We start from the raw sequence: 13,412 nt of genomic DNA, 5'->3' as shown, positions 1-13,412 counted from the left end.
TTTCCTCCCCACCCCTCCCTTCCTCCATCATTCCTTCATACCCTGCAAGATTTTTCACAAACTTCCTGCTTTCTGCTCTCCCAGGAACACCCTTCCTTCTTCTCTCTGCCTGGCCACCTCCTTCTCACCCAGAAGGGTCCTGTGTCCCCCCCACCCCCCGGGACTTTCCCTTGGGCTGAGCTAGGTGCAGTAGAGAGAAGACCTGAGTGTGCATCCTGGTTCCACTTAGGACCTGGACATCTGTGGGCCGCTGTGATTTTTCATCGAGTAGAATAATATTAAGAAGTGCCTGGTGAGGATGTGGAGGAAGGGAAACCCCGTGTAGTCTTGGTGGGACTATAGGCCGGTGCAGCCACTAGGGAAAGGAATATGGAAGTTTCTCAAAAGATTAAAAACAGGACCACCATGTGACCCAGCAATCTCTCCTGTAGGCATTTATCTGAAGAATTCCAAAACACTAATTCGAAAAGACCTGTGCACCCCTATGTTCGTCACAGCATTACTTACGATCGCCAAGATACAGAACAAACCTGAGTGCCAATGGACAGACGAGTGGACGAGAAAGATGTGGCACACACACCATGTGCTATTAGCCACACAAAAGAATGAAATCTTGCCGCTGGCGACAGCACAGATGGAGCTAGAGGGTACCGCGCTAAGTGAAGGAAGTCAGAGGGCAGGGACTGCCTCGTTCAATTCTCCGTCCCTGTCCCCGTACCCTGCCTGGAGCCAGACAGAACCTTGAAGCCCCCCTTTTATTTTTAAACCAACGAATGATCTGAGCAAATTAATTAGCCAGGTGGCCACCAGAGGTCAGCCTCCCACCCAGAACAGAGCCAAGCCAAATCAAAGTCCTTAAAGGGACTGTCATCTGGGATCCAGTCAAGAGAAGCAGTGTTGCTGTGACCACGCAGCAGCCGCAGTGGATGCAGCAAAGCTGAGTCCTTGGGCTCCTCAGGAGTTGAGGTTGGGACAGACGTGCTCTCAGTTTGACCCCTCTCTGGCCCACAGTGTACGCACATGGGAAATTGGGTCCAAATGAACTTCATGCAAAACCTCTCAGCCTCCATTTCTTCATCTAAAACAAAGAGGTCACCCACTGCCTCTTTTTTTTTAAAAGATTTTATTTATTTATCTTTAGAGGGGAAGGGAAGGAGAGAAGGAGGGAAATATCAATGTATGGTTGCTTCTTGTGAATCCCCTGCTGGGAACTGGCCTGCAACCTAGGCATGTGCCCTGACTGGGAATCGAACCGCGATCGTGTGGTTCGAGGGCCCACGCTCAATCCACTGAGCTACATCGGCCAGGGCCACTACCTCTTCTATTGCTTTGTATGAGGCTTCAGCAGCGGGCAGAGGCACCTGGCACAGATAGCGTCTGGCAGAGTAGAGCTTGGAGCGAGTGCGCTGGAATGTGTAGGTGCCCCAGGGTGCAACATCCATGTGTAAGTGAAGTCCTGCAGGCAGTGTCTGCAGGAAAGGAGTCCCAGTGCACCCTCCCTGCTCACACGGGGAGCTCTGTATCCAGAGCCATGGTGATGAGTGCAGAGGAGGCCCAGGGGGCTGAGCTGACCAGGAATCTGACCTGTGTGTCCCCTCAGTCACAGAATGTCAGGGATCAAAATAAGAGACCTGGAAGAATGTCTGTTCCCTGTCCCAACCTATACTGGGACACCTTGTACCAAGTGTCACTTGGTTTAGAAGCACTGAGAAGTTAATGAGCAGTGCATTTGTTAAAACACTGGGATGTTGCTTGATGGTCATCAGAGACCCGCTTTCGCCCACCTACTCACTCCTGTTCCTCTGTTTCAAAAGGAACTCTCACGACTATGCAAAGTGCCAATGGCCTCTGCTCTGAGAAGCAGACAAAAGGTGCACTGCAGGGACAGTCAGGGTCACCCCAGCCTTAGACAAATGACATAAAAAGGAGGTCTTGGGAAGGAGAGACGAAGGGACCAGACTCAGAATCCCCCAAAAGCAGTTTCAGGTCAACTGCAAGGTCAAATACTGAACAAAATCATCTTGAAGCCTAGGGCAGACAACAGGCTGCCAAAGAGATGCTGGGGATGTGCACTTACCAGACCGAGTGGCCCTAAAAGCAGGGTGATTCGTTATTAACGTGACAGAAAGGTGAAAGGGAGAAAGGGCCTCGGCGTCCTGTTCAGGTGTTGGGGCCTGCTGGCTTGGAGTTATTCCCATCTAATGGGAGATGAAGACTAACAGTAACCATACTGACCTCTCAGGTTTGAACCCCTGGGAATCCCAGCATGTCAGGATGGCCCTGATACTGGGTGTGGCTTCAGGGACAGTGTTTTGGTAGAGAGGCTGGGAGACAATGCCAGCAGAAGTCTTGAAATGAGATCTGACACAGGAACCAGACTTTTCTCTGCGGGTCCTAAAGTGGCACCTTGCCACCCAGCCTGCCAAGAGAAAACAAAAACAAAACGAGAAATACTGTGGGGGGACTATTGCACCTGGCTGGAGGTTGACCAGATGACAACCTGGGCCCCCTCCATCTCTAGGACTCTGTAAAACATTCAGCACTAAGAGAATATTGACACAAAGTGGATTTGAAAACAGAATGTGTGAGCTTACTAATTTTAAGTTGTAATCAAAATCAATTCACATACAATAAAATTCATCCTTTCCTATTCCATGTACAATGCACAATTTTTCACCTAAACTTTTGTGGGAAAAATAAGGATACACATTACACATGAGTACGATGACTACGCACCATGAGTATAATAATGGGTATAACAATCCCATGTATAACATGCACAGAAACGTGGGTGCTCGTTATCCATGGCAAAACGCGGTATCCAACTCAGCGCTTTTCACCACATTTGCAAAGCTGCGCGGCCATCACCACTATCCAACTCCAGAGCATTTTAAAACCTCCTCCGCCAAAAATCCCGTACCCACTAGCAGTTACTCCCCATTCCCTCCTCCTCTGCACCCTGGCACCCGTACACCACTCTCTGTCCCTGTGCATTTGCCTCTTCTGGTATGTCACGTAAATGGAGTCACACAGTATGTGGCCCTGTGCGGCTGTCTCCCTTCACTCAGCACAGCGTCTTCCAGGACCACCCATGCCGCGGCACATGGCAGCACTTCATCCCCCTTTATGGCTGAAAAGTATATGGAACAACCAGGGAAACATTTGCTTGTCCACTCGGTAGTCAATGGATATTTGGGTTGTTCGAGCGTATTGTAAAGGAGTGGACACGTAAATTCATTCTGGGTCAATTCCTTCCCTCAAATTAAAGTAAATCAGTAGCACGATGACAGGCAAGCAAGCAAGCAAAAAAGCCAACAACCGGTACTTAGAAAAGGAAAGGCACCCTTGATCTTTAGGTTAAGTCAATGAGAATGGAGACGAGATCTGGCGTCCATCAGAGCTCCCACTGCCTTCTACTCGCAGGTCCCATCTACTACGGCAGCAGGTGCATCCATTAGAAAGCCCTTGGATCAGCAGGAAGAACTACAAGTCCAGATCAGTGGTTCTTAATCCACCGTCCAGTGACTCTTAAGGTTTCCTGGAAGTAATTCAGGGCCTCCGAGGGCACTGGGGTTGGAGCACAGAGGGACAGGGCTGAGCCAAGCATTCATCCTGGCTTTAACTAGGGGAACTCTGATTTGGTTTCATTAGTTGAGGTTCTAAGAGTTCTTTTGGAATGAATAAAGGGGGTCCATGGCTAAAAAAAGTCTGGTGACCACCAGTTGGTAGTTGTGGGACCCCTGGACTGACATCAGGTCCCCTCGATGGATGTCCTCATGAGTTCTTCTGCGGGACCTTGATGGTGACCGTCTTCACCTCCGTGTAGGCCTTCAGCCCATCCTCCCCCAGCTCTCTCCCAATGCCGGATTCCTTGAAGGCTCCGAAGGGCGTGTGGCAGGTGACAATGTTGCAGGTGTTCACCCACACTGTCCCGGCCTGCAGTGCCTGCGTGAAGTACAGGGCCTTGTCCAGGTCCCGGGTGAACACGGCAGCGGCCAGGCTGCACCTGGTGGTGTTGGCTCTCTTTATCACCTCCTCGATATTCTTAAACTTGAACAGGGGTTGCACAGGGCCAAAGATCACCTCCTTGGCGATCCTCATGTCATCTTGCACGTCCCCAAAGACTGTGGGCTTGATGAAGAAACCACGCTGCCCAAAACGCTGCCCACCACAGAGAAGTTTGGCTCCTTCCTTCTGGCCAAGCTGGATGTAGCCCAGGATTCGTTCGAACTGCTCCTTGTCCACCTGGGGCCCCTGCTGGGTGTCCAGCTCGAAGGGGTTCCCCACTTTCCGCTGCTTAGCCTTCTCCACTGTCCTCTCGAGAAACTCATCATAGATGGACTCTTCGACAAAGGTGCAGGACCCGGCACAGCAGCACTGGCCCATGTTGAAGAACAGGGCTTCGTGGCACTGCTCCACGGCGTGCTCCATGTCGGCGTCGGCCAGCACGATGCTGGGGCTCTTGCCGCCCAACTCTAAGGTGACTCTCTTGAGGTTGGAGTCTCTGGCTGCCTTCTGGATCAGGTGACCCACCTTGGTGGAGCCAGCGAAAGCAACTTTGTCAACATCCATATGCCGGGCAATGGCCACTCCGGCCGTGGGGCCGTAGCCCGTGATGACATTCACCACCCCAGGGGGGAAACCTGCCTCCTTGATGAGGGAGGCCAAGTACAGGGCAGAAAGGGGGGTCTGCTCGGCCACCTTCATGACCACGGTGTTGCCGGTGGCAATGGCCAGTGCGAGCTTCCATCCCTGCATGACCAAGGGGAAGTTCCACGGGACGATCTGGCCACAGACACCCATGGGCTCGTGCCGGGTGAAGCAGAAATGCTCGCCGTCCGTGGGGATGGTCTTGCCGTGCCACTTGTCGGCCCAGCCAGCAAAGTACCAGTACATCTTGATGACCTCATCCAGGTCCAAGACGTAAGACTCCTGGAAAGGCTTCCCATTGTCCAGGGTCTCCAATGAGGCCAAGTAGATGAGATCCTGCTCCACGAGGTCAGCCAGGCGGTTCAACAGGAGGCCCCACTCGGAGGCGTCCATCCGGCGCCATGGAGACCCAAGTCAGAAGGCCTCGCGGGCTGCTCTCACGGCCCGGTCCACGTCAGCCTGGTCCCCTTCGGCCACATGGTCGATGACCTCTCCCGTGGTGGGGTTGACTGTTGGAAAGGTCTTCTTGCTGACTGCGTCTTGCCACTCATTGTTGATGAAGAGCTGGTTGTAGCGAATGTCCGGGTTCTGGATGGGGCTCGGAAGGGCTGCTGCTGAAGAGTATGGGGCAGCCCTGCCTCGGAAGCGAAGCAGCCAGGGCACCAGGAAGCGCTGCATGCTGACTGCTCTGGAGAGGGACAGGAGGAACTGGGGTGAACAGGTGAGAGGGGCTCAGGGGGGCCCCTAAAGGCCCACCAGCTCAGATGTCCCAAGATCCGAGCCTAACGGGTGACACCTCAAAAAACACGGGTTGTAAGGTGCACGAAGACCCTGAAGAACCCTCTGGCCTAACTCCATCGCGTCCCCTCTACCCTCTGGCTCACGCCCTCACCTCTTCTGGGTCCTTGCCCCAAAGTCACCTCCTTGGCAAGGCCTTCCCTGGCCACGCTTGATAAAATCACAGCTTTCTTCAGCCATAGCCCTCTCTACCCCCTGCACCATGCTATACTTTTCCCCAGCTGACACACCAAACAGCATCCATCTTTACAAGCTTGTATGTTTACTGTTGCCTCTCCCCAGTAAAACATCAGCTCCATGAAGAATGAAATTTTCCCCCTGTTCTGTTCATCGCCATGGCCCTGCTGCCAAGAATCATGCTTGCTACATAAATGTCCACAAAGGCTGTTCAACAGACCTAAGAATGAAGCAGAAACCAAAAAGACTCAGAAACAGAATTGTTCTCTTACACAGGGGCTTGCTTCTCATCACCTCTGTGCTTCAGGTGCCTCACAGGCAAAATGCCTCATGGGGCTATGTGGGAAGGGGCTGTGTGTAATAAAGCCCTCTGCCCTCCACCCAGGACATCTGAGTTGACGGCACCCTCAGAAAATGGCCTAGCCCTGCCCCCGCTCTCAGTTCCCCTGGGGTGCAGAATAAGTCCAGCAGCAGCTGGAAAGAAGGGCCTGTTCATTTCTTGCCTACCACTCTGAAAACGATGTAGACCTGATTAAAACAGCAGCTATAAAATTTAAACAGTATATAAAATGTATTCAGTGAAATGTAAATGGTGTATAGTTCCTAGATTCACTGCCGCAGTCACTGCCCATCCTGGACAGCAAGCACTTCACCTTTACTGTCTCATTGGAGTCTTGCCCCACCCAATAGCAAAAGGGAACTGAACCTGCCTGGCTCTCCCCCACCCCCACCCCCCTACCCTCTGCCACTGGGCATAGAGAGGAGCAAAGAACTCATCCAGAAAAACACCCCAACCAGGTCCTCAGCTCTACACAAATCAGTGCTGCCCAGGGAAGCCCTCCTTTGCAGGGAAGTCGAGCCAGCAAACCTATCAGGGTGCACTAGGGTCCCACTCTGCTCCGGGCTCTGCCATATGCTGGGCAGAAGCAGCCTTGGGACCAGCAGACCCGGATCTGAGGAGGGAGGAGGAGTCTGCTGGGATGGGTGTAAGGAGGAGTCACCAGGCCGGGGGGTTGGGGGGGCGGTGGGGGGGTGGAAAGGCTAAACAGGTGGGAGAAGTGCTCACAGACCATGGTTGGGAAATCTTTTATGCCAAGGCTGTTCCCACACCAGTGCCCTCTGTGGGGTCTGTCCAGGCACCACCGTGTGCAAGGAGGAAGACCCCTGCTCACTGGGGCACCAGGCTTTACAGCTTGCTGGCCGTTTTCTGGGCAGTTAACTCAGAGAAACTCCTAGCAGCCCTGGGGCAATTGGAGCGGGTGGTAAGCCCCCCTCTAGAAGAAGGCTGGGATTCAAAGTGGTTCAGGGACTCACCACAGCAAGTCAGAAGAGGAGCCTCAGTGCAGATTCCCACAGTCCTAGCTTTGTATTTCCTCCTGACCATGGGCAATTTATTTGGTTCCCTGTATTAGTGACCCCTGTGCCAAGCCAGAACTTCTGGGCCATTGAGCCAGGACCAGGAGGTGCCCACCCTCACCCTTTTTGGATGGAGGGGCGCACATCCTGGCCTCTCAACCATCGGCCACCGTCACTGGCCCTGCTGCTGAATTGGGCCTGGTGGGCTCGAGCACTGAGGTCCAGCTAATCCTAAAGTTGTGCGGAGAAGAGGAGGACAGCGTCCCCAGGGCACTCGGGTGCCACCTCGGGACTTGGGTGCGGGGAGATGGGTGAGGTCCTACAGTTTCAGCTAGGCAAAAAGACCCGCCCCCACATGTGTAAGCCGAGGCTCAGAGAGGAAGCCTCCAACATACGGACGCGAGCTGCAGGCTGCCAGGGCGGTTCGAGAGAAGGGTAGTCATTACCTGCTGCAAGCACAGGCTCACGCTCAGGTGCAGGCTTGGGCACAAGCTCGTGCTCACGCTCGGGAGCAGGCTCCGGTGGAGGTTCCGGCTCACGCTGGGTTGCAGGTTCAAACAACTCTCGGGTTAGTCCAGCTTTCCCCTTGGCGTTCGCCGCAGGTCCCACCTCCGCACCTTTCAGAGGCTCAGCAGCCAATGAGGCCCTGTTTACACTGGGGGCACTGAAGAATTTTGGCCTGGAGGTCAAGGCTACTCCCCACTTCGAGGCGTGGAAGGCGTAGGTTTCGGGTGGGCTGGCTCAGCTGCAACTCACTGCCCCAGGGTAACTGCACCACGTAGGCGTGCTCCTCCCCTTAGCTATGCTGCTCAGATCTGGTGTTCTAAGGCGCTTGTTTGGATGTGGAAACAAATACCCAGAGAGTGCCATGCCTTTCCCAGGGCCTTTCCCAGAGACTGGACCCCAATTATACAATAGTTTGCATTTTCCCCTCTTGCATGACTCCCCTAATTAGGTAGCCATCCATGAACCCCTCCTTGTGCTCTTTTGTTCCCCACCCCCACCCCCCGCCACATGTTTTCTACCTTGGGTCACCAATTTGTTCCACCTTCACCGCTTTTTCCCAGTTCTGTGAAGATTTTATAAGTGCATTTGCAAAGTACATATTTTGTCCTCAGGATAAAAAAGATATATGCACCCTGTATAAAGCTTGGAAAACCAAAGAGGATGAAACATAATACCTTCCATCCTTTCATCCAAAAAGTTGCCACTTATCTTGCTGGTATTTTTTTTCTCTGCATTTTTCAAAAATTCTTTTAGTTGAAGTAAAATGATATGGTGACTTCTATTTTGCTGCCTGCTTTTTTTTGTTGTTGTTGTTTTTCCTTAGGGATTTCTTATGAACTTTTTTCACTGAAATTACATCATTCTATCCAAGGTGGCATAGAATTCCATGGTCAGGAGGGCTGGGGAGGGAAGCTTCGGCTCGTCTCCCCCTTTGTTGTCATAAAGGGCGCTGAGATGGACAGCCTCACACGCCTCTCACTCGCTCCATGTCTACTGCACCCCCCCTCCCCCGTGGGAGAGGCTGGGAAGCTAAGAGCTATGTCTCCAGGCCTTGTTTGCAGCTAGAGTTCTGGATGTGACCTAGGTGCTGCGGATCAGCAGCAGCCCTGCCAGGTGCGCAAGGTGGAGGGTATAGCCCTGCCCCTTTGGGACGTGACTGGCATGGCGGCAGAAACGTGAGCGTTTTCTGTATTCGCGTTCCTTGTCCTTCCCCCAGCTTCCTGGGTGTGGGGTGGCTTCCGTGGCTGCAGCCTGACTCCGGCTACCTGCTGTCTGAATTGTGGCTGCAAGTGTGTGTCTTGACCTACAGGGCTCCAGAGGTGGCCTCAGGCAGTAGTGGTGCCATGGGCTGTGTCCACCTTGTTCTGGGAGTTAGTCCTGAAGGGCCTGCTCTCTCTCTGGTCCACACCCATTCTTGACAGAATGGGTTCTTTGTACTACCCATATTTTCTGTGTATAAGGCACACCCACAGTTTTGGCCCAAACTTTCAGGAACAAAAAATCTTTTGTCCTAATTTTTTAGTTCAATTATTTATTTATATTTTAAAACACAATGATCGTGTTCCAGGGTATTATTTTGCAAAGGATATCACTATTGCTTTTTAAAGTTATACTTTTAATGCATAAGCATAAATAAGAGAATTCAAAACATTTATATAGATCTGGAATTAGTACTTTCCATGTTTAATGAGCATCCTTATTTTTTCCTAAAAAAACTTGGGTAAAAAAAGTGTGCATTATACACAGCAAAATTTGGTAAATCCCTACTTCTCCCCATATCATTCATGTTCTCTTGCCTGCACCTGACTGCTTCACATAGGTCTCTCCTTAAGCAACATCTCTATGGGATCTTTTGTTACCTGTCATCCTTAGGTTGCTCACAGTCCTTGCTGCGAAGAGTCGATCTTCACTAAAGGCACTGCATCCTGCCTCCTGCCACATCTGTGCTCCTGTTTTCCCAGCAACCGTGTTGCCCTTGCAAAGCCCCTTCTGTGCTCCCCCTCAACTCCCACCGTGGCACACAGCCAGCCTGGTATTGTTCCTCAGGCATTTGGCAAGGTACCCCATGGTGGATGGACTTAACTATTATTTGCTCAATCATTAACAGTGAGTCCATGACAAAGCAAGTTTCAGTCTTCACTTGGTCACACCCAACTGGAAAGCTGTGGTGGGTGGGAGAGGTTGGAGGCTGAGTCCGATAAGAAGAAGCTGAAGAGACTGGGGGTGTCCACTCCTTAGAACTCAAGAATCAAGGTCACACCCTCCAAATTTCCGAAGGGTGAAAGCAGATGTGGTCTGCAGGATCCTGGGGGATCCCATGAAAGGCAGTGAGTCCCTCACCACTGGGCTAATACAAGGTGATGCAAGCAGCTGGAAAAGGCACAGGTTCAAAACTGTCCCCAGAATTCCAGAAGGGATGCATCTCTGCCAACACCGCAATTTCAGCCCAGTGCGACACCTGCCAGACTTCTCAGCCATTAATTTACAGCCTTGCAGGGAATTCACAAACAGGGCGGGAGCAGGGATCATGAAGGCATGGCTGGCTCTGGAGGAGGCTGGGGTGTGGGCAGGGACCAGTCCATGCAGGGCTTGGAGGCCCAGGTAAGAACCCTGACTCCTGAGCCAGCATGCGGGATGAACCTCACACAGAGGTGTTCAAGCTTTCTCATCTCACGGCACACATAAACTAATTACTAAAATTCTCTGACACACCAAAAAATAGATTTTTCGCCAATCTGACCAAAAAATAGGTACAATTTTGGTTTTTTTTCCCACCAGATGGCTATTGTTGTGTTAGCAGTTGTCATTTTTTTCACTTGACAGTCTAAGGGAAAAGAGGCCAGTGTCCATGACCAAATAAATGGGTATTGCATGTTGGGAAAATTCTTGCAGCACACCGGTTGAAAATCATGGACCCAACGTGGTCCCTCCCTGGAGGAGCTCAGAAGTCAGTGAGGAAACTGACCTACAATGAAACTAATGCAATAAACCATCACGTACACTAACAGAAACTAGCGTGAAACTCTGCCAAAGCTCAGGAGGGAGCCCTGAGTGCCTCCCGCCTGGAGCTTTTGGGAGAAGCCCTTTCAGCTGAGCAGTGCGTCAGAATGAGTTCAGACTCATGGCCTTACACAGTGGGTCTCTGCCATTAGCACCGCCTGGAGAGCTTTCAGAAACACCGCTGCCTGAGCTGCGCTCCAGACCAACCGGAATGGGAATGCCCCAGGGTTCTGGCTGCTTATCCTGTTTCATCTTTGCTTTGTTTTGAAGCCCTCAGTGGGTTCCGAGAGGTAGCCAGGCTTTTGAACTTCTGATGTAAGAGAAAAAACTCCAAATAAAAGTGGCTTCAACAAGAGAGAAGTCTATTTTTCCCTTACTTAAAAAAATAGCCCAGAGACAGGTTGTCTGGGGCTGGGTGAGGGCTTTGCTCTGTCTCAACTTCCCCCTGCAGGGGATACTGCTAGAGTTTCAGAAAGAAGGAGGGGGAGGCAAGGTTGACACAGTCCAGTGTGCAATTTGAAAACCTCTCTCTGGTTGCGGCGTGTGTCCCCTCTGGTTTCCCAGGGGAAAGGCACGTCTAAGTGATGCTAGCAAGAGCAACAGGTGTTGATAATACTTCAGCTGGCTGCTCCCGGGGAACAGGAGACTCATTACATCCTTTCTAGTCTTGCATTACACTTAAGCTTGCTCATAATAAAAAGTTAAAAACATAAGAAAAGATTGTGTTACCAAATCAAGAGACTATGTCTTCCTGGTTCAAAGGCTCTGTCACAGATCTGTCCATTCGTGACCTTCAGGATTGGGCTCTGTGGCTTTATCTAAATCCACAGTTAATTATTGGGCAGCAATCACCGCAGCAGGCAAGGATGGTGAAAAGGGCACAGGGCTGGGTATCAGAGCCTGGGCCCTGGGGCCTGGGGCCTGGGCCCTGGGCCCTGCTTCAGCCTCACAGTGTGTGGCCTTGGGCAACTTCCTCCCTCTGGGCCTGTGTCTTCCCTGCCGTACAAGGAGGGGATAAAGACAGACACAAGGGCCAGCAGAGGATCAGGGCCAGAGAAGGTTGTAGTAAAGCTGTTTAGTAATGTTTGTGAGCAGAGTCCTTGGCCATAAACTTTGGACCCCGAGTGCATGCTGTGTGAGAAACCCAGTTAGCTGCTTTTCCCATCCTGTTGCCACCTCTGGTTATAGGCCTTGAGGAGGCAATGGCTGAAGTACAAAGTGTTGGCAGCAGCCAAGTGCATCGTCACACACTTGTGGATTGAGCAAGGCTGAAATGCTGTCCACTGCTAACAACACACCGTGCAGCGTTGCCAAGAAACGCCCAAAGGCCTCTTGGATCAGCAGCAGCTGACTCCTCAGCCCCCAGAGTAGGGGAACAGGGGCTCAGGATGCCCGTGTCTTTCACCTCTGCCTCCAGTCAATTCTTGTTGGGGTTCAAAGACTATTTCCTCGGCACAGCCCTTTGCCAAGGCCCAGCAGTTTCCACATTAGCAAGCATCTGCCATCCACCATTCCGTCTCCACTCAGTTCCTGTCACTGATGGCCCTGCATCAAGGGTCCTGGCAGTGCAGAGACGAAGTGGGCCCCATCCCTGTCCCTGGGCTGCTCCCAGACTGGAGAGTCAGAGATGCTTTTCCCATCTGAGTTTATGCAGGTCCGAGGAATCAGGACCCGAATGACTTCAGGGACCGTTATTCAGCTCACCACACACAGGGAAGAAGGAGATACCCTCACTCACACTCCCGTGTATGTTCCAGAGCCATCTGTCATCTGCCTGAAGGCAACTGGGCTAAAAACATGTTGGTTGATGTTAATTTAGTCCAAATGTCAATTTGGTTAAAAAACAATTGTTCTAACCAGACTCCAGGATGGCCCCCAGCCCCCAGCACCTAATGACCACTCCTAGTGGTCACAGCCACTTCTGTGGTCTCATCCCACATTGTACCAGCAGTCTGGTCTGTGTGACTGATGGCAGATGGTAGAAGTGATGGTGGTACGTCACACCGACATTAGCTTACAAAAGACTGAGGCCTGGTCTTGGGCCTTTCTCTCTGGTCTCTTGTTCCGGGAAGGAAGCTGCTGTGTGAGCTTTGGAGGGGTCCAGGTGCTAGGAATCCAGGCATTTCTTCAAGCTGCCAACATGCCCGTGGGCAGTGCACTTGGAAGTGGATTTCCCTGGCCCAAGGCAAGCCTTCGGGGGACTGCAGCGTGATGACCCCATGAGATACTCTGAGCCAGAACCAGCCAGCTAAACCCTTCACGGAGTCCCCACCCTCGGGAACTTGTTTGAAAGTGCTAAATTTTGAGGCAGTCTGTTATGCAGCAATAAATAACGCAGACAATGAATATTGTCTGTCTCTGTTTTCTCTAGAATAGCAGTTGTCTCGGTGCCCATGGGGGATTGGTTCCAGGACCCTGAGGATGCCCCAAAGACGCTCACGTCCGTTATGTACAATGGGGTAGTATTTGGATATAGGCGACAGCAGAGCCTGCATGCACAGCACCTCGATCGTGTGGAATCTTTGTCGTCCTCAGCATGTGGCAGATTCGAGTTTTGCTTTTTGGAACTTTCTGGGATTTTTTTCCCAAATATTTTTAAATCCATAATTAGTTGAATCTGTGGATATAAAACCCATAGATATGAAAAGATGACTGTATTAGTAATTTTAGTTCCTCCAGTGGGGCATTTTGCAAACTTTGGGGTAACTTGATGTTTTTTGTCCATTTTCCAGGAGTGTACATGGATTCACTTTCCTGTTTTATGAATTTTTAGCTTATTTTTCTCCATTGGCCTCTGCATTCTCACACTTTAATATGAAAACAGGCAAAAGAGGATGACTTAGAATGACCCCATGTCTAAAAATGGGGGTTGGCTGGGATAGGGCAGGGGCTCAGCATTGGGGCTTCACTGACATGGGAGCAGA

General features: G+C 51.5%; 1 protein-coding gene across 1 annotated transcript; it reads right to left on the bottom strand.

Moving 5' to 3' along the window:
• Positions 1-2,573: 2,573 nt before the first annotated feature.
• On the bottom strand, positions 2,574-7,737 carry ALDH1B1 (aldehyde dehydrogenase 1 family member B1). The gene is made up of 2 exons (XM_037035954.1): positions 7,428-7,737; positions 2,574-5,338 (listed from the first exon to the last, which is right to left on the bottom strand). The coding sequence occupies exon 2, from the start codon at positions 5,041-5,043 to the stop codon at positions 3,775-3,777; it is 1,269 nt and encodes a 422-aa protein (XP_036891849.1). The 5' UTR covers positions 5,044-5,338; positions 7,428-7,737; the 3' UTR covers positions 2,574-3,774.
• Positions 7,738-13,412: the final 5,675 nt, after the last annotated feature.

This window comes from Sturnira hondurensis, unplaced genomic scaffold (assembly GCF_014824575.4).
Source record: "Sturnira hondurensis isolate 20B ecotype Veracruz unplaced genomic scaffold, ASM1482457v3 Scaffold0022566, whole genome shotgun sequence".
Classification (NCBI taxonomy): Eukaryota; Metazoa; Chordata; class Mammalia; order Chiroptera; family Phyllostomidae; genus Sturnira; species Sturnira hondurensis.
Note: the sequence above shows the minus strand (reverse complement) of the source record. Positions and strands in the feature narration are given on the sequence as shown.

Excerpts from the sequence above, each read along its gene's own strand:
- ALDH1B1 (XM_037035954.1), bottom strand. The coding sequence starts at position 5,043 with ATGGACGCCTCCGAGTGGGGCCTCCTGTTGAACCGCCTGGCTGACCTC.